Source organism: Eumetopias jubatus, unplaced genomic scaffold (assembly GCF_037043125.1).
Source record: "Eumetopias jubatus isolate StellerSeaLion01/CBP00866 unplaced genomic scaffold, mEumJub1_p1.0 scaffold_7, whole genome shotgun sequence".
Lineage (NCBI taxonomy): Eukaryota > Metazoa > Chordata > Mammalia > Carnivora > Otariidae > Eumetopias > Eumetopias jubatus.
The window spans coordinates 97,293,932-97,315,843 of NW_028274813.1; the positions used below are offsets into that span (position 1 = coordinate 97,293,932).

The 21,912-nt window shown below is 37.9% G+C and overlaps 1 protein-coding gene across 1 annotated transcript in view; it reads right to left on the reverse strand.

Annotated features, from left to right (window-relative positions):
• Nucleotides 1-20,158, reverse strand: part of MNS1 (meiosis specific nuclear structural 1) — a 41,227-nt gene extending 21,069 nt beyond the window's left edge. Inside the window, exons 1-4 of the mRNA XM_028100384.2 lie at nt 20,125-20,158; nt 19,453-19,598; nt 18,417-18,638; nt 5,784-5,911 (exon numbers count right to left, since the gene is read on the reverse strand). Coding sequence (XP_027956185.2) covers nt 5,784-5,911; nt 18,417-18,638; nt 19,453-19,598; nt 20,125-20,158 — 530 coding nt within the window. The remainder of the gene's footprint in view (nt 1-5,783; nt 5,912-18,416; nt 18,639-19,452; nt 19,599-20,124) is intronic.
• Between the last annotated feature and the right edge of the window lie 1,754 nt (nt 20,159-21,912).

Genomic DNA, 21,912 nt, shown 5'->3' on the forward strand with positions numbered 1-21,912 from the left:
AGCGTTTGGTAAAATTCACCAACCAACTGGCCATGAAGGTTTCTTTGTGAACAAGGTTAATTATAAAGTTACAGGTTTCTGTTACTACTTGTGCCAGTCAGTTTGGTAAAATGTTCTATTTACGAATTTATCTAAATTTCCAAATTTATTTGTATCAAATTTTTCACAATATCCTACAATCTAGCAAATATTTGTATGATCTATAGTGATGTACTATCATCCATTCCTAAAATTGGTTTTATTCATGCATTCTCTCTTATACTTTATCATTCTTGTCAGGGGTTGTCAATTTTATTAGCCTTTTTAAAGGCGCAATTCTTGGCTTTGATTCCACTTTATGCTAACATTCTAATGTATTTGTTTCTGCTCTTATTGTTCTTCTTCATTCTTTTTGTAATCATTCCAGGTGGAAATTTGCTGTTCATTTTCTAATAATTCCAGATGGAGCCTTCATTTCTATTAGTCATTTCAGATTATAAGTTACTCTTGAGTAACAGCTTTAGCTAAACCCCGTAAGTTTGGGTTTTTTTAATCCTTTAACTTTTTTATTGTGGTAAATTACATAAAACAAAAATTTCTCATTTTTAACTATTTTAAGTATATAATTCAGTGGTGTTAATTACATTCACAATGTTTTACAACCATCTATCACTATTTCCAGAAATTTTTCATCATTCTAAACAGAAATGTTGTACTCATTTAAGTAATAACTCACCATTCATTCCTCCCTTTCCCTAATACCTGGTAACCTCTAACTACTTTTTGTCTCTATAAATTTACCTGTACTAGTTATTTCACATAAGTGGAATTATACAGTATTTATCCTCTTGTGTCTGGCTTACTTCCTTAACATATTGTTTTCAAGGTTCAACCATATTGTAGCATGTATCAGAACTTCATTCCTTTTCATAACTGAATGATATTCCACTATATATATATATTATGTATATATATATATGTATGTTATTATATATATAATTATATATATATATACATATATATTATAACATATATTATGTATACATATATATGTGTGTGTGTGTGTGTGTGTATATATATATACACACACACACACACACACACACCAAAGTTTATCTGTTCATCTGTTGATGGACATTTGGATTGTTTCCACCTTTTGGCTATTATGAATAATGAATAATGCTGCATTAAACACTAGTGTACAAATATTTGATTAAGTCTCAGTTTTCAATCCTTGTGGGTATCTAGCAAGGGGTGGAATTACTAAATCATATGGTAATTGTATAACTTTTTGAGAATCGCCAAACTGTTTTCCACAGTGCTTGCACCATTTTACATTCCTACCAGCAATGTCTAAGGGTTCCAATTTGTTTCCATGTTCACTAACATTTATTTTCCATTATTTTTATTATAGCTGTCCTAGCAATTTCCCTAATGACTAATGATGTTAAGTGTTTTTCTCATGTGCTTATTGCCTACTGTCTATCTTCTTTGAATAAATCTCTAATACTTTGCCTATTTTTGAATTGGGTTGTCTTTTGTTGTTAAATTGTAGGACTCCCTTATATATTCTGGATTTAAATTCTTATCAGAGATATAATTTGCTTTTCTGACCTGAGTGAGTTAGGAATTAAGTGAAACAGAGATGAGCATATTGTGTCAATCCTCCAGGTAGCTCCCAAGTAGGTTAAAACATAAATATACAATAATTTTCTAATTAAGATCTGCTCTGCTCTCTCTAGATCCAGGGATAGATACTCACAATATGGGCTACTACTTCAAGACTGCCTCAGAGCTGGGAAGAGATGGAGCAAGGACAAGTAAAAAATAATACCGAAAACTTTGCTACCATTTCTAAGTTGCCTTTTTCTTGATTCAGCATTCACTTGGTTGCTATAAACCTTTGATTGTTGTAATTGTACTGGCACCAGCAAGGAACTGGTTATGTATTTAATAAGGGAAGACTATCTTTGATCTCTTCTTTGGGCTAGTTTTTGCTGAACTTAAATACAAATTATATATGAGGTAATTCTTTTTGCTTTCATATACCTGTGTGTTAACTATGTAATAATGTATAGTTGCTAATTATGTAATTATAAATTGTATAATGATAATTATACAATTAATCATAATTCTAATCACACATGTAATTATTAATTGATTCATGCTATAATTTAAAAAGGACTTCTAAAAATAGGGAATAACTGTCCCATCTCAAGTTAAAAGCAGTGATAAACTGGGGCGCCTGGGTGGCTCAGTCGTTAAGCGTCTGCCTTTAGCTCAGGTCATGGTCCCAGGGTCCTGGGATCGAGCCCCACATCGGGCTCCCTGCTCGGTAGGGAGCCTGCTTTCCCTCTTCCTTTCCCTCTCCCACTCCCCCTGCTTATGTTCCCTCTCTCGCTGTGTCTCTGTCAAATAAATAAAATCTAAAAAAAAAAAAAGCAGTGATAAACTGTCTTTTAAATATTTTCTTGGATTAAAAAAATCATGTGTTCTATAATCTTTGTAATTTCCTCCCTCAGCCTTCTTTTTAGTGCTTAAAAAAAATTTCACAAAGTATCATTTGCATTTTAAAGCTCTCCTTTCTGTTTAAGCAAGTGCCTCATGACATCTGTGAAATACCACTCTTTCTTTAAATTGGACATTTTGGCCCGTGTCCTTAAGAAATACGAGGCTTAGAGGCATCATAGCAGTTTTGTGGTTCACCTGCAGGTTGCAATTTGAGACAGTGACTTTAAATGAAAATGTTATGATCGGACTTTAGTTAGAAAAATGCCTTTTTCTCATGTAGTCTCAGAAATAGGAAAGATCAGTCTATGTGTTCTCAGTGCTGTATCTTTGCTTCGGCTTCTGGGGAAGCAATGATAAGATATGGTGCTCCCATCTTTGGGTTTCACACCTACTCTGGTCTGTTACGGTTGCACTGAAATAAAATTTTTTAAAGCAGTGCAAAAAAAAAAAAAAAACCCTCAGGTGTTCAAAAATCAAATAACAAAACAATCTCATGACTTTCAAACTCAGTTATTTTCAAAATAAATTTCAATGAGCTTTCCAAATTCACCCTGGGTTTTAAAAATTCATTTCTTTTAAATTTAAGGAGCTTAATCTTACTATAGATTTATTTTTAATAACTTAGGATATATTTTGAGTACCACAGCAAACATTTCCTTGAATTTAGACCTGCCAATTAGCAGATGAAAACACTGATCAGAATAATGGTCCATTTCTGCATCAAAATTCTACCATGGCTTATGCAAAAAGTGAAAAACTCTTAGAATTTTTGACACTGCTGAGAAACAGCATACCCTATTTGAATAAGTGCTCAACTGAATAACTTTTGCCTTAAGTTTGAAGAAAATTTTCACCAAGTATAGAATTCTATATGGGCCATTATTTTATTATGGCCCTTTAAATCCATGGTCTTCTCATTTTCACTCTTGGCTTTCAAAATCCAGTCATACTTCTTATTGCTACTCCTTTGAAGGTAATAGTCTTTTGTGGGGCTGCTTTTGTGATTTTTCATGGTTTTCTTTATTGTTGGCTTTCAAAAGTTTGACTAGGATAAGTATAGGTATAGTTTTCATCATTTGTTGTGTTTTAACCTGTGGCTTTATGTCTTTTATCATGTTTGGAAATTCTTGGCCAGTATCTTTTCAAATAATGCTTCTGCATCATCCTCTTTTATTTCTACTACCAGAACTGAAATTATACATCTGTTAGAACTTTCCATCATAGCCCTTATCTCTTTTAAGTTTTCTTTTGTATCTTTCTATCCTTTTGTCTCTCTGTGCTTTATTCTGGATATTTTCCACTAACCTGCTTGCACATTATCTCTTCATCTGTTTCTATCTAATAAAATCTAATTGAAGGGGCGCCTGGGTGGCTCAGTCATTAAGTGTCTGCCTTCTGCCTTCAGCTCAGGTCATGATCCCAGGGTCCTGGGATCGAGCCCCGCATAGGGCTCCCTGCTCCACAGGAAGCCTGCTTCTCCCTCTCCACTCCCCCTGCTTGTGTTCCCTCTCTCGATGTCTCTCTCTCTCTGTCAAATAAATAAATAAGATCTTAAAAAAAATTTTTTTAATCTAATTGAATTCTATATTAGTGAAGTAAAACATATACTAAAGTGTACAAATCTTAAGCATAAAACTTGCAAAGTAATATTGAACACCTTGCAATATGCTTATTGGCCTCTCAGCCATCATTTTGGAATCAGCAGAACCTCCAGGAGAAGTGTAGCTACAAATGCCAAGCTCACCATTCTGGCTTCCTTCCTCTCTCAGATCTTACTTTTATACTTTCTCCAGATATTATGTTCTCAGAGAGAGCATTTATTTGAATCACCTTGTCTAAAAATTGCTAGAAGTGGAAAGTTCCTCTATTTAATTTTTAGATCAGTGAATTAGACAAATACATGATAAAATATTTATTTCGTCTCCAGATAAACATAAACCCATGAGGGATAGCTAACAATGATTGGAGAATTAATGTCCAAAAAGATAGTTTGCAACTAGAACAATATGATTAGTGGCAATTTTAAATCTTTAAGCATTAGTAATCCCTTAGAGAATCTGATAAAAGTTGTGGACCCAGAAAAATACAATGGGTACATCTGTCAAACATATAAATATAATTTAATGAAGCTCAAAATCCCTGAAGCTCACTCAGGGGTTATATAATATCCTAAGGAAGTCCAGCTCAGTTAAGATAATATGTAACAATTACCAAAGTAAATTTCTAATATATTCAAACTATATAACTATAGGATGAGCATTTAGTTAGCCCTGAGTTATAGTCAACAGTGTGGCATGCCTGCTCCAAAAAAGCAATTCCATCTTAAGCAATATTAAGAAACATATTCTAGAACAATGTGGTTAACAGTCCCACTACTAGGAGTATTAAGCAGTACCCTAAAACATTCATTATACACAATTGTGAGGGCAATATTTTAGAACAATAATTTTGTAAATTACATCTACAGAAGAAAACCAGGATGGTGAAGGAGCTTGAAATCATATTATATATGGAACAAATAAAGGATATTTAACTTATAGAAGAAAACATTTAGGGGATTCATAAATATGAAAGGATATTCTAAATAAGAACTAAATGTTTTTCATCAGATAGCAAAACTGAGATAAATGCATGAAAGTTACAGGGAAATTAATTTTGAAACAACAGGGGAAAAAATATTATTCAAAGTTAGGGCTGAATGAAAAAAGAAGTTTCTATCCCAATCGCTAGAGGTATTGAGCCATAGCTGACCAGCCACTTTCCAGAAATACTGTAGGAAATTTGTCAGTGTAGAAAATTAAATTACATATCCCCTAAGGTTTCACTTAAGAGTAGGATTCATGCGTCCTTTTTTTTTAAGATTTTATTTTTTTATTTGAAAGAGAGACAGAGAGCGCAAGAACCCTGTAAGGAAGGGGCAGAGAGACTCCCTGTTGAGCCGGGAGACCAAAGTGGGGCTATATCCCAGGACCCCGAGATCATGACCTGAGCCAAAGTCAGACACTTAGATGACTGAGCCACCCAGGCGCCCCTCATGAGTCTATTTTTTAGGTCATTTTAAAAAAAGAGAAGAAATTGCTCTTTATTTTCACCTTAAATACTTTACTTCTTTGAACACGACTTCTTTTCCCAAATGAATATATATGGCATTTAAAGCAATAAGTATTTCCAGACAAAATATTAACTAAGTGCAATGATACAAAGAAAGAAATTTCACTCTCAGGTGCTAAGCATTAGACAAAAAAGTTTAAAGGCAAAGACAAAATAAATGAAATTTATAAAAACCAAGATACCTGTTTTCTCTTACTTGTTGCCTCATCTTTTCATCCTTTAGACTTTCATGTTTTAGTTTTGCCAATTCCATAGCCAATTTTTCTTCTTGTTCAAGCTGGAGTTCCCTCAATCTTTTGTTTTCTTCTGCCTGAATTTTTTTTAAAAGTAACTTCAGTTATTTGTCCTTCACAATCAGATATTTTTCATCAAAGCTTCAGAGCAACAAACATTTGTGTTTTATTTTAAAATACAAAATACTACTTCAATAAGTACTTTTCCAAACATTTTATCCCGGAAAATTTCAAACATCATCAGTAGTAAGAAGAATATTAAAATACACCCTCAGCTATCCATCATTCACTTTCAGTAGCTATCATACTTTTCCAATCTTTCTCTACTCTTCCACTCCAATTTCATTTTTTCTTTGTTCTTTTTTGCTCGACTATTTTAAAACATATCCTAGATACGTCATTACCATATAAATAATTCAGTATTGATCTCTACCTGAAAAGAATTTTGTCTTATGTAACAACCATGCCATTACCGTGTCTAAATAACAGCAATTCCTTAGTATGGTCTAATACCTTGTCCATTTTCAGGTTTTCCCAATTGTCTCAAAGATACTTTTGTTTGCTTTTTCAAATCAAAACTCAAACAAGTTCCACATGTTGCATCTAGCTATTATTTCTCTTATGTCTCTTTCATTCCATAACAGTCATCCCATATACACACTTCTTTCCTCAAACCATTGACTTGTTGTAGAAATTAGTATATGTGGACTATACAATGTCCCAAAACATTCTGAACTTGACTGTTTCCCCAGGATACCATTCAACTTGTTTCTCTTTTCTATCTCCTATAAAATGGTAGAAAGATCTAGAGGCTTACCTAAATTCTCTATTTAGAAAGAATAAGCAAATGAGAAGATGTTCAACATCACTAGCCATCAGGAAATACAAATTAAAATGATAGATCACTACAGACCTATTAGAATGGCTTAAATAAAAAATAGTGGCAAAGCAAATGTTGGTGAGAAACTGCATTTCTCACATATAGCTGGGTGGGAATGTAAAATGGTAGTGCCACTCTGGAAAACAGTTCGGTAGTTTGTTACAAAGGTAACAAACATGCAGGGGTGCCTGGGTGGCTCAGATGGTTAAGCGTCTGCCTTCAGCTTGGGTCATGGTCTCGGGGTCCTGGGATGGAGCCCCACATCGGGCTCCCTACTCAGCGGCAAGCCTGCTTCTCCCTCCCCCACTCCCTCTAAAGGTAACATGCAATTACCATAGGACTCGATAACTGCACTCTTCTGCATTTAGCCCAGAGAAATGAAACCTTGTTTATTTAAAAACCTATACCCAAATGTTTACAGATTTATTCAAAACAGCCAACAATGGAAATAAAAAGACATACTTCAACAGGTGAATAGGCAGATAAACTGTGGTACCTCCATACCATGGATTACTACTCAGCAACACAACGGAATGAAGTACTGACACTTAGCAATAACCTGGATGAATTCCTAGGAATTAAGCTGAGTGAAACAACACAATCCCAAAAGGTTACAGACTGTTCGATCCCATTTATATAATGTTCTTGGAACATGTTCTTTAAAATTAAGCTTTAATTCACATAGCATAAATTCACCTTTCACAGTTCACAACTCAGTGGTTTTTTAGTATATTCACAGTGTTGTGCAACAATCATTACTATCTAGTTTCAGGACTTTTTTTGAACAGACTATATTTTGGAGCAGTTTTGGGTTCATAGCAAAACTGAGCATAATTAACAGAGTTCCCATATACCCGCTGCCCACACATGTGCACTGCCCCACCTCACTATCAATATCCCCCACTAAGTGGTACATTTGTTACAATCAACTAACCTACATTGATACAATCACCCAAAGTACATAGTTTACATTGGGGTTACCTTGGTGATGGATAGTCTATGGGTATGAGAAACGTATAACATGTATCCACCATTAGAGTCTTCATACAGAGTAGTTTTACTGCCCTAAAAATCCTCTGTGCTCTGCCTATTCATCCTTCCCTCCCCCAAATCCCTGACAACCTCTGATCTTATGATCTCTAAAGTTTTGCCTTTTCCAGGATGGTATATAGTTGGAATCATGCAGTCTGAAGCCTTTTCAGGTTGGCTTCACTTAGTAATACACAGTTAAGGTTTCTCCATGTCTTTTCATTGCTTGATAGTTCGTTTCTTTTAGCACAGAATATTCTATAGTCTAGATTACTGATCCATTCATCTGCTGAAAGACATCTTAGTAGCTTACAAGTTTTGGCAATTATGAATAAAGCTGCTATAAACGTCCATGTGCAGGTTTTTGTGTGTAAGTTTTTAACATTACACATGGTTTCATCACTCCCCAGAAAAACTCCAAACCTGTTAGCAGTCACTCACCATTCCACTTACCTCCCAGCCTCTGGCAACCACTAACTTGCTATCTCTATGGATTGGCTACTCTAGATAATTCATTTAAATGAAACCATACAATATGTAGCCTTTTTGTGTTTGGCTTCTTTCATTTAGTGTAATGTTTTCAAGGTTCATCCATGTTGCAGCACGTAGCAGCAATTCATTCCCTTTTATGACTGTATGATATTCACTGTATAGACAGAACACATTTTGTCTATCCAGGCATCAGCTGATGGGCACTTGCGTTGTGTTCAACCAACTTCTGGCTATCATGAATAACGTTGTTTTGAATATTCATGTACAAGTTCTTGTGTGAACGTGTTTTCAGTTGTCTTGGGTATATGTTTAGGAGAACTGCTGGGTAATATAACAATTACATTTAACTTTTTGAGGAACTGCCCAATGGTTTTCCAAGGCCACCACAGCATTTTCCATTTCCACCAGCAATGTACAAGGCTTCCAGGTTCTCTACTTCTTTGTCAACACTTAATGTCCTTTTTAAAAAAAATATAGCAATCTTCATGGTTCTGAAGGGGTACCTAATTGTGATTTTGATTTGTATCTCCCTAATGACTAATGATGTTGAGCATATTTTTTTGTGCTTATTGCTCATTTGTATGTCTTCTTTGGAGAAATGGCTATTGAAGTCATTTACCCATTAAAGAATTTTTTGCCTTTTATTGTTGAGTTGTATAGACAACATTCTTGAAATGACGAAATTATAGAAATGGAGAACATATCAGTGGTTGCCAGAGTCTGGGATGAGGTAGGTGTATCCAAGAAAGAGATGGTGATGTTTATGAAAGGACGAAAATGAGGGATCCTTGTGGTCAAGGAACTACCCTGGATCTTGACTGTGGTGTTGGATATACAAACCTCATGTGATAAACTGTACAAAACTAAACACACACAGACACACACACACATGCATGCAACACACACAAATGAGCACAAGTACAAGGGAAACCTGAACAAGATGGGTGGATTGTATCATTGCTAATATCTTGCTTCCGATATTATACTACAGTTTTACAAGATGTACCATTAGGAAAAATTAGGCAAGGGTATATTAGGTCTCTCTGTATTATTTCTTACAATTGCAGATGAATCCATAATTATCTAAATAATTTCTTTTTTTTTTAAAGATTTTATTTATTTGTTGGACAGAGAGAGACACAGCGAGAGAGGGAACACAAGCAGGGGGGGTGGGGGAGGGAGAAGCAGGCTTCCCACGGAGCAGGGAGCCTGATGCAGGGCTCGATCCCAGGGTCCTGGGATCATGACCTGAGCGGAAGGCAGACGCTTAACAACTGAGCCACCCAGGCGCCCCTACATAATACTTTCAATTAACAAAAAGCAACTGCAAGTACTAGTGATGACACAAAGCAACTGGAATTCTCATACATTACTTGAGGAAATGCAAAATAATGCAGCAACTTTGCAAAATGGTTTAACAGTTTCTTATCAAATGAAGCAAACACCTACCACATGACCCAACCATCCTACTAAACCCAGATATCTACCCAAGGGAAATGAAAATTTATGTTCATATAAAAGTTTGTAATAAAATGCTTATAGCAGTTTCAGACACAGTTGCCATAAACTGGAAACAAATTCTTTTTTCAACATGAAGATGGATAAACAACTGTGGTGCATCCATATACTAGAATAAGACAATAATTCCTGCAACAACATGGAATCTTATATTTGGTTTGCTAAGTGAAAGAAGGCAGAACCGAAAGGTGACATACTGCATAATTCCAATTATATGACACTATGGAAAAGGTGAACCTCTTGGGACAAAAAAGAAATCAATGGTTTCCAGGGACTGGGGAGAAGGGTGAGTGATTGACTACAAAGGGGCAGCATGAGGGGACTTTTGAGGTGATAGAATTGTTTGAATGACACTGTGATGGTGGAAACTGAAATCTATGCATTTGTCAAAATCCATAGAAATATAGACCAAAGAGAATTAATAATTTTATAATATGCAAATTTAAAAAGAAATCAACATGGGCACCTGGGTGGCTCAGTCGTTAAGCATCTGCCTTCGGCTCAGGTCATGATCCCAGGGTCCTGGGATCGAGCCCCGCATCGGGCTCCCTGCTCAGCGGGAAGCCTGCTTCTCCCTCTCCCACTCCCCCTGCTTGTGTTCCTGCTCTCACTGTGTCTCTCTCTGTCAAATAAATAAAATCTTTAAAAAAATAAAAAATAAAAATAAAAAAATAAAAAGAAATCAACAAGTACATTCATACCATGCACTACTACTCAATAATAAAAAACAATTAACTATTGATTAAATCCAGCAACTTGGATGACTCTCCAAATCATGCTGAGTGGAAAAAACCTGCTCTAAAGGTCACAGACATATTAATTCCACATATGTATGGAATCACACACGATTACATTTATATAACATTCTGGAAAGAACAAAATTATAGAGATGGAGAACAAATCAGGCATAGTGGTGGCTGAAATAAGTATATGACTACGGTGGGGTAGCATGAATGAGGTCTTGGTGGTGATGGAATAGTTCTGTATCTTGAATGAGGTGGCTGTCGCACAAATCTACACATGTGCTAAAATGACAGAGGTATAAACGCATATTGTACAAATGTCATTTTCTAGGGTTTGATATCATAGTACAGTTATGCAAGATGTAACCACTGGGGGAATTTTCTGCAGAAGGGCACAGGACCTCTCCATACTATTTTTGCAATTTCCCAAGAATTTGTAATTATTTCAACCAAAAAAAAAAATGGAAAGAAATCAACTAGATGTGGGGGGAATAAGAGAATACAGACTATGTCAAATTAACTTTATTAAAATCAGGGGGTCCAAGATGGCAGCATAGGAAGATCCTGAATTCATCTCCTCTCATGGACACACAAAATCTACAGCTACCTATGGATCATTTCTTTAGGAATGCTAACAATACTGACTCCATCTTTGGCCCTCCATCTTGTTGGTTGCTCAATGACCTCTCTTGGTGTTCTGGCCCCTTGGAAATGAATATACATACCTTAGAAATACCCACAAAGGCCGAGATGGGGAGAGGCTTGTTTTGGCCTCCCAAGAATCTGTTAGAGATAACATAGTCTTTCCTTTTCTGATGCACAGGTGGGGCCGCAAGATCTAATTAAAAGTTAGCTGTCAGTTAGATGAATACAAGCCCTTTGAGGTGTGTGTGAACTCTTTGATCTTACAGTGCCCTTCTGTATGTCCTTTGCTCTATAAAATTTGTGGACTAAGGTCTGGATTTGGCAGAGAGTAACTATGTAGTTGCTGTGGATAGTCTTCCACCCAAATCCCCCTTCAGTAAGTTACCTCAAATGAAACTATGTAAACTGGATGGAGCGGCCTACTTCATTTTCCAGTCTCAAAGTGCCTTCTCACTTTGGGGGACACTTTAGGTCTCTCCTGCATCTTCTAACAATTTCCTTCTGAAAAGCATCTGAAAACTAAATGAACTGCTTCTTTACAACAAAGGATAAAAGGACCACATGGAGAGGGGTAGAGAGACAAGAGACACAGTCTTGGCAAAAAAAAAAAACAAAAACCCACCCCCAATAAGCAGGGAAATACAACAGAGAGGGATCTCACCAGTCTAGCACTTCTGCTAGAGGAGAGAGGAGTTGCTGCCCCACATTAGGCACCCCAACACCTCAGAGCTACACCAAAAAAATGTCTGGCTTAGAAAACAAAGAGGGCTGACATCCAAAGAACCCAAAGTACTATAGGAAACTGAGATTCTCCTTTTAAAGACTCACTTGCAGTCTCACTCATCCCAGGATCAAGCACAAAAGCACCAATTTGAAAAGCACCTGGTGTTTATGTGAAGGAAATTCATTTGCTGGTCTGGGGGAATCTGCTGAAGAAGCAAGGGACAGTTGGTGCTCTACCAAGGACAGAGGAAAGGCAGACTCCTTCTGTGTGCTCTCTACCTATCCTACTAGAATAGGAGGGCACACTGAGGCTGGTGAGGGCAAATGGTCTCAGCACTGTCCCAAGGCTGGACAGTGGGGGCAGTCAGAGCAATCCCCCCACTCCCTGGCTGGGGCTGACATGTAGGAGCAGTCGTGGCATTCTCCTGCCACCAACCTGGGGCCAGTATAAGCACAGAGACAGGGCACTTTCCAACAGGACCACCAAAGCCTCGGACACATGCAGTCCAGGCATCTTCCCGCTGCCTTGCTGAAGCCAGTGAGTGCAGCTTTCGGAGCAGGCGCGTGCAAAGTACACCGGGGATGCCCCTTGTTCACCTGGCCCTGGTGGCCAAGGGGGCTGGAGTTCCTGAGCTCCAAGGGACCGTAACAATCAGAAAGACAGTTCTTGGCAGGCCAACACCCTCAGGGCACTACCCAGACAATGAAAGACACACCCAGTCTTCCTGTGAAAAAGGCCTACTTCACCTGGAGCTCTAGCCTAAGAAACAGGCTTCAGGTTTCCCACACAAGCAAAAGCTACAAAGGCACTCCTCCAGGGATCATAAGTAGGGAGGCACTATCCTTATGCATCCCCTTGGCCTCATTGCAGTTCAACAAGACCTCCCAGAAAGGAGCTTATATACTCATCTGGGGTCCTGAGTTTTCCAACTGTTGCCAAGAGAACACCTCCATCTCTAGATCTGGAGGCCAGCAGGGTTTACAATTGTGGCCCCACAGGACTGTATATATTTGCATATAATAAAAGCTGCTGCCTGAGGGTCTGGCTTCCATTCAGCCTGAAATTAGGTACTGAATAAGATTCCTCCCCTTGGAAGATTGACAGGTCTTGGCACACCCTCAACAACAGAGACAGATCAAGAATAAATCAGGCTGTTTAGACAATCACAAAGGTTCAAGAGACAACCAAGAACTAATCAATGGTGAATGAGAAGTTTCATCACCTACACAAGGCCACTTCTTCAAGACTGGAAGAAGTAGCTGTTTTGCCTAACAAAGGGAAACAAACACAGCCAAACAATATGAGGAAACAGAAATATGTTCCAAATGAGAGAATAAGACAGAACATCAGAAAAATACCTTGATACAGAGATAAGTAATCTACTGGATAAAGAATTCAAATAGGCATAAAGATGCTCACTGAACTCAGGAGAAGAATGAACACAGTGAGAACTTTAACAAAGAAATATAAAATATAAGAAAGTACAAAACAGAAACCAGAGCCGAAGAATATAATAACTGAACTGAAAAATACACTGGGGGATTCTACAGCAGACTGGATAAAACAGAAGGATGGATTTAGAGAGCTAGAAAACAAAGCCCTGGAACTCACCCAGACAGAGCAGCAAAAAGAAAAAGGAATTCTAAAAAAATGAAGATAAATTAAGAGACCTATGGGACATCATCAAGTGAAATAGTATTTGCATTATAGGGTTCCCAAAGGAGATGAGAAAGGAAAGGGGCAGAAAACTTATTTGAAGAAATAATGGCTGAAAACTTACCTAACCTGGGAAAGGAAACAGACATCCAGGTCCAAAAAGCCCAGAGTTCCAAATAAAATGAACCCAAAGAGATCCACACCAAGACACATTATAATTGAAATGTCAAAAGTTAAAGAGAAAATCTTAAAAGCAATACAAGCAATTTGTTACATACCAAAAAAAAAAAAAAAAAAACCCCCACAGGGCTATCAGCAGATTTTGCAGCAAAAACTGTGCAGGCCAGAAGGGAGTAACATGACATATATAAAGTACTGAAAGGAAAGAACTTCCAACCAAGAATACTCTACCTAAGTTAACACTCAGAATTGAAGGAAAGAGTTTTTCAGAAAAGCAAAAGCTAAAGGAGTTCATCACCACTAAACTGTTTTTTCAAGAAATGTTAAAGGGACCTTTTAATCCGAAAAGAAATGGCTCTAATTAACAACAAGAAAACATATGAAAGTAAAAATCTCTTTGGAAAAGGTAAATTATGTAGTGAAGGTAGTGGATAAATCAACCTATAAAGCTAGTATGAAAAGACAAAAATAGTAAAATAAACTGGAACTACAATAATTAATTAAAGGATATATAAAATAAGAGGTAAAATGTGACATCAAAAACATAAAATGTGGGGGGGTGGTAAAAATGTAGAGTTCTGGAATGAGTTCAAGTTAATTTGGTATCAACCTAAAATAGACTGTTCTATACATAGCATGTTATATATGTTATATATATATTACCTCATGGTAACCACAAAGCAAAAACTTACAGTAAATAAAGAAAATGAGAAAGGAATCTAAACACAACACTAAAGAAAGACAACAAACCACAAGAGAAACGATATCCATGGAAAAGAAAACTGGTGTAGCTATACCCTTATCAAACACAGAAAGCTTTAAAACAAAGACGGTAATAAAAGACAAAGAAGGGCATTACATAATGATTAAGGAGTCAATCAAACAAGAAGATATAAAGTTTATAAATATATATGTACCCAATAAGAGGAGCACCAAAATATATAAAGCAAATATAAACACACTGAAAGGGGAGGATTGACAGCAATACAATAACGGTAGGGGACTTTAACACCCTACTTACAACATCTGACAGAAATAAGAAAATCAAGAAGGAAACATCAGTCTTAAACAACACCTTAGACCAGGTGGACCTAAGAGATATATACAGAACATTTCATCCAAAAGCAGCAGAATACACATTCTTCTCAAGTACACATGGAACATTTTCCAGGACAGAACACATGTTAGCCCACAAAAAAGTCTCAATAAAATCAAGATTGATATCGTATCAAGCACCTTTTCCAACCACAATGGTATAAACTAGAAATCAACACCAAGAAGAAAACCAGAAAACCAGAAGCAGACTGCCATGTTGTGGAGAGGATCATGTGGCAAGGAACATCAGCAATCTCTGAGAGATATGGGCCTCAGTTTTACAACTATGAGAACATGAATTCTGCCAACTTAAATAAGCTTAGTAGAGGACCCCAAGATTCAGATGAGAATGCATTCTAGACAACACCTGGATTTCGGCCTTGTGAGATCAAGCAGTCAATCCAGCTACATACCATGTCTAGATTTCTGACCTACAGAAACTGTGAGGTAATAAATGGATGTTTTTAGCCACTAGATTTGTGGTAATTTGTTACACAGCAACAGAAAACTAGTATTAAAATTGTCAAGGTCATGAAAGACAGGAAAAAGTGAAAAACTTACAGACTGAAGGAGACTATGGAGACATGACAACTAAAGGTAGCTTGTATTCTTGGAACAGAAAACAGATGTTAATGGAAAAAACTGATGAGATCTGAATAAATCCTATAGTTAACATATTGTACCACGGCAAATTTCTTCATTTTGATAATTGTTCTATGATTATGTAAGATGTTAACATAAGGGGAAATCAGGTGAAGGGTATACAGGAATTCTCTATACTATTTTTTGCAACTTAATTATAAATCTAAATTTATCTCAGAAATTGTCTCTAAATATTATTCCCACTAGACGATAATAGAGCTCTTTGGTATGATGGCTGACTCCAGGTGTGAAGCAAGAAATTTACAAGATGAGCCTTGCATTAGCCAGAGAAAAAGAATAAATAGGATAATGAATCAGCTCAAGTGATTCCCAAGATCTGAAGGGTGAGTCAGAAAGCCAGAGGCCCAGGAGAGCCAGCGGCTTAGTTCCAGTCTAAGCACAAAGGCCTGAGAAACAAGAGAACCAATGGTGTAGAGTTCCTGTCCGAAAGCTGACAGGCTTGAGACTCAAAACAAGCCGATATTTCAGTTCAGATGTGAAGGCAGGAACAAAGCTGATGTCCCAAATTAGAAGGCAGTCAGGAAGGAGCAGTTTCCTTTCATTCAGCCATTTTGTACTATTCAGGCCTTCATCACCCGCATTAGAGAGGACAATCTGCTTTACTCAGTGTGCCAATTTAAATGTTAACCTCATCCCAAAACACCCAGGATAATGTCTGACAAACTATCTGGGCACCCCATGGCCCAGTCAAAGTCAACACACAAAATTAACCATCACTAGCCGGGAACATTTTGTTCTGACAGAAAGCAAGGAAGCTATCACAGATTAAGGGAATCTTGTCAGAAGGACACAGAACCAATAAAGGCATCCATTGGCCAAAGATGGGGCAACTTGAGCCTCAAAAAGGATAATAAATGCAATTAATTCAAGTATTAAAGACCCATGAGTCCATAAAGATTTTTTTAAAAAGGAAAAAGTCAAAAACTAAAGAAAAGTTTAAAAAACAACATTGACAGGCACCAGTGGAAGTGACCAGGGCACCAACTCTGAAAATTAAGTATATATCTCCCTTTCCAGTAATAACTATATTTCAGGGTACCAAATAACCCTAGTTGATGGAGGAAAGTTCTTTACAAAGGAATTTCAGCTAATTAAATGTGAAAGGAATAACAAAATTAGAAAATCAGTGTCTTGCAACCCCTAACAAAAGGAAAGATTCATTAGCAAAACCACAGATGAAAGGCTGATTCGGAATTTTACAACAGAGGAACCAGAATGCCTCACCAGAGGTACCAGAATGTACATGTTTATCAACACTAGCATCACTACAAGTGGACCAAGCAGACATCATGTGCCTGCAGATGTGGTACAATATCAAGGATAGCATTACCTATGGAGTGATTGCCAAAACACTGTACCTAAATCTAATCATGCCTTTAGGATTAACTTACATTTTGAGGAAATATAAAAATTAGGGAAACAAGCAAACAGGTAAATTCAGATACAGGATATCCTATAAAACTGGCCTAATTTGACAAGTTAAAAACATGAAGTTAAAAAAATAAAGGATGTGGGGGCACCTGGGTGGCTCAATTGGTTAAGCATCTATCTGACTCTTGATTTTGGCTTGGGTCATGATCTCAGGGTTGTGAGATTGAGCCCCACATCAGCTCCATATTAGGCATGAGCCTGCTTAAGATTCTCTCTCACCTTCTCCTTCTGCCCCTCCCTCCAGCCTCTTTCTCCCACTCTTAAGAAGAAAAAAAAAAAAAAAAAGGATGAAGGAGGGAGGGACTTTTTAGATTAAGAGGTACCGAACAGACATGACAACCAAATATATTGTATGAACCTTATATTTGGATCTTGATTAAAACAAACCAACTGTAAAAGCAGATTTTGACACAATCACGAAAACTTGATTATGGAATGGCATTAAATAATGCCTAGAATTTACTGTTAAATCTATTAGTTGAGACACTGGCATTATTCTACTACTATGTAAGAAAATGTCTACATTTTGTAAGATACATACTGAAGTATACAGAAAATAGGTGCCATGATATCTGGGATTTTCTTTAAAATTAAAGAAAAAATAAGAATAAAAAGAATGGGAAAAAAAATCTAATCCCTATGATCTTATTGCTCAGAGTTGAAAAATCATGTCTAAGCCTTATGAATTTAGAACTCAGAGGGATGGACACCACTTTTAAAAGTTGCTTTTGCCATTCCTCACAATATCCTACAAAATGATGAACATACAGCAGGAACTCAAATAATTTTGAAATATCAGAAAACCCTTTTCACATTTATGAGAACTCATTTCTTATTGGTTTCCCCTTTTTACTACCCTCAACCTTTAAAATATTTAGAAGTTTCCACAGAAAAATTATCACCATATTTTAGGAATATATACATACTGTACCTGAATTCTTCAAGGCAGCATTTCAAAATCAAAACTATGAGTATATTCATACCTAATAATACATGTTCATTTTCTACCACTGAATAACATACATGTTTAATCTCAGTAAATTCAAAAAAGGTACACTTAAATTTTTGTCTTTTGAATTTTATGGAAAGCAACCTAATTTCACTGACATGAATAAAACTGTGGAAGTCAGTAATTACGGATTTCATATTTATGAAAACAAAACAAAACCCTGAGTCTTACTCTGTTACAGGCACTATTAAGTGCTTTGCATGTACTAACTCATTAATTATTAAAACTCCTACAAAGTGGGTACTATTAATAATTGCCATTTTATAGATGAGGCAGAAAAGTAAAATCAACTTACCCAGGGTTCCAGAGCTTGCTTACATACAGCGGTACTAGGATTTAAATTCATACAGTCTAACGCCAAAAACCCACCTCTTTACCACTACACTGGGCTGACTTATGATGAGACATCCTTTACCTGATGTTATTATCTATCTACTCAATTCCAGTATCAGCAGCTGGATCTCATTTCCAACGAGAAAATGAAGAAAAAAATGTCAGAATGAATAGTAAAATGTACCTTTTGAATGGCCTCTTCCATATCCAACTCAAATTGTTCATTCTGTAATAATCTGAGGAATCTCTTGCGCTCCACGAGGTCATTATTTTCATTCTGCACCATTTGATCCCTGATTTGATTTTGTATCTTTCTTATTGATTGGACATGCAGTTGTTTGCAGTAATTTATATCAACTCGTTTCTGATGCCTTTCACTGAAGCTCAAAGTTCGCCTTTTAGAAGCCTATAATGAGAGAAAAAAAAAAGTACGCATACTTTGGTATTCCAAAATTTAATTTTTAAAAGTATACCGCTGCAAGCCCCAGGTACAAAAATAGGTAACAGTAATAAACAAAGGGCTTTTGGCTTCCTTCCTAAATTCAGAGAACTGTAACATAATAAAAAAAAAGTACACACGGTAGATAAATATATTAGTATATCAATAAATTACTTTTATTATTCCCCATCTTATAGATGAGACATGAAAAGTAAAAGCAACTTTATCCAAGGTTCCTTGGCTTAAATAAATAGCAGTACTAGGATTCAAAGACCGGCAGACGAGCTCCAAAGACCTAGCTCTTAACCACAACACAGGTAATTCCTCCTCTCCTCATTCCCTCCCCCCAACCCCTGCGCCTCGCTTACCCCTAGGCCAGAAAGTGCCATTCTGAAAAAAGCTGGTCAGGTTTTCCTAATACAGATTTAATAGGTCAATCCGCTGCTACTTAATTCATTTGCTCTCTCCTGGACTCTTTTGCCCATTTATTTTTTCAACGTTCTTAATCTTTTCCCAAATTTCCAGAAATATGGCAAACAAAATTTTCGCCAGGCAGAACTAATAGAGTCTGGGGAGAATTTGAAAACGGCTGGAAGCCACCGTGAGCGTTGCTTCAACAACAGCACATGAGGTCTCTGAAAGCAAATTGAACGAGTCTCCCACTTAATTCTCAGATTAGGCACTCCAAATCCTTTTTTTTTTTTTTTTGATGCAGGGTGGCTCCAAACTACAATTAAATCAATAGATAAACAAGTAGTTTGGAGACCGCCGACGGACTCACCATCTTGGCAGAGGAAAATCCCCCTCTCGGGATCCAGCGGCCACCACCTCCCGCTGCAAAACCAGTGGCGGGCTGAGAGCTCCGATGTTTACGCGGTTTCCTGGCAACTGCCGCTGCCCTAGCGGGTTCAAGGGCCGCCGGCGCATCTCATTGGGCGCAGCAAGAGCCAATCGGCACTGAGCTTCTTGGGAGGCTGGCAGGGAGGTGGCTTCTCCGGATCTAAGAGATTAGACGGGACGTTCAGATCCCGTATCCTGGCGCGAGGTCTTTGCAGTCCTTTAGGGCGCTCGCGATTTCCCACAAGCTGCTGAATTCTGTGATTTGGGTGGGGTTGGGAGTCAAGGGAAGGTCTGCGGAAACGGTTTACACAGAAATACGCAAACTCCTGGGGCGCCTGGGTGGCTCAGTCGTTGAGGGTCGGCCTTGGCTCGGGTCACGATCGCAGGGTCTCGGAATCGAGCCCCGCATCGGGCTCCCTGCTCAGCGGGAGGCCTGCTTCTCCCTCTCCCACTCCTCCTGCTTGTGTTCCCTCTCTCACTGTCTCTCTGTCAAATAAATAAATAAAATCTTAAAAAAAATACACAAATTCCTGTCTAGTACATGGGGCCAAAGTCACTTTCCACTCACAGAACATCCTGTGCCCTCAATGCTGGTTTTGCATGAGTTCCAGACTGGTTTCATGTTTAGCTGTAGGAGGCACGGTCATCGTCCCCCTAACTGGGTAACTGGGAGGCTTTTTGGGTAGTGGGTGCTTGCAGCCGCCTTCACCTCAACCCCTAACAGATGCTGTTGGTAAACTCTGGTAATAAAATGTATGGGTCACCGGATCTTCTGCTGTGGAATACATGGTCCAGGTACCAATGAGAGGGCAGACAGATGGTGGCAGGATGTGATCAGGTTTATTTTATTGGCAGGTAGATGCTAAAGTCCATTTTAAATGGGAGTATTTAAGAATAGGAATGGGTCAGAGAAATTAGTCAAATACGTTGATTTTAGAGATGACAGAGAAATCCTTTAAAAACAACAAAATTAAAGATAGTGTGACAGGGGCGCCTGGGTGGCTCAGCTGGTTAAGCAACTGCCTTCGGCTCGGGTCATGATCTCAGGGTCCTGGGATGGAGCCCCGCATCGGGCTCCGTGCTCGGGAGGAAGCCTGCTTCTCCCTTTCCCACTCCCCCTGCTTGTGTTCCCTCTCTCGCTGTCTCTCTGTGAAATAAATAAATAAAATCTTAAAAAAAAAAAAAGTGTGACAACTTGACTTAGTTCGTGTTACCTAATTTGAAGTCCATATGCAGCAATATGTCTGCTTAAAGATTAATAACCAAGAGGACTTCCAGTTTTAGCTCTAAAATGTAAAAGCTTGAAGTTATCACTTCCATCCTCACTACCAGAAGAAGCTGAACAAACTAAAAACTACTGATTTTTCTTGGAGTCATTGTTGAACTGAAGTCACAGGACATACCACAACCCCGAAATCTGGAGAAGTGAATCCAGGGAGTCACATCTGGGACCTACTAACCTAGAGCAGAAGCCTCTGAAGCCAGAAAGGAGGAATACTTGAATGGTAAATTTGATGAACTCCTGGAGATTGAGTGAGGCTAGTGTGAGTGAAGCTACTGGGGGCTGCAGTCGTGGGGGGCTCCAACACTTCCGTGGGTTTTGTTTCCAGGAACTCCAGCAAGTTCTCACCATGAAAAACCAAGAAAGATCTCTTGTGGCTCTAGTAAGGGGATAAGATTAATAATTATTGTCAAATATATCCAGAGCCTTCTCCTTAATAAAGGCCTACTTTCCAGAAGAAAAGACTTCAGCAAAACTATATCCCATCCAGGGCAAGGACAGTTCTCTGACCACAGCCTCCTCCAGCCTTCCTGTCTCTCCTAAGTAGAGAGGAGGGAGCGAAGAAACACTTGTGAAGGTCACAGCCCAAGGACACTAACAGAGGTAGAATACTTTTCTTCCCCCACTTTCCCACTGCACCAACAGTGCTTCCGTATAGTAACAGTGGAGGACAGCTGCAAGCCCTGCAGACACACACTAACAAGGAATGCTTGGGGAAATCCAAAGACAACAGGAGGCAAAAACACAAACACTAGAGGAATTTAAAGCTTCTAGAATGAACAGCTACAGCAAATATTAAACACAACCCAACTCCTAGTTGCAGAATAAAACCCCTCACATTAAAGCACTATTTACCTCAAGCCCTGCCACCCAAGATACCGCAGCCAGTTTTCAACAAAAAACAGCAAGGCTAAAGGCAAGAAAAAAACTCAGTCTGAAAGGCGAAGTAAAGCATTAGATCTAGACTGAGCTATGACACAGATTGGAGGATTATTAAACAGTAATATAAAATAACTATACTTAATATGCTAAAGGATCTGATGGAAAATGGGGACACGGATGGATAATGTATGCAGGGAAATGGAAACTGAAAGAATCCAAAGGAAATTCTAAAACTAA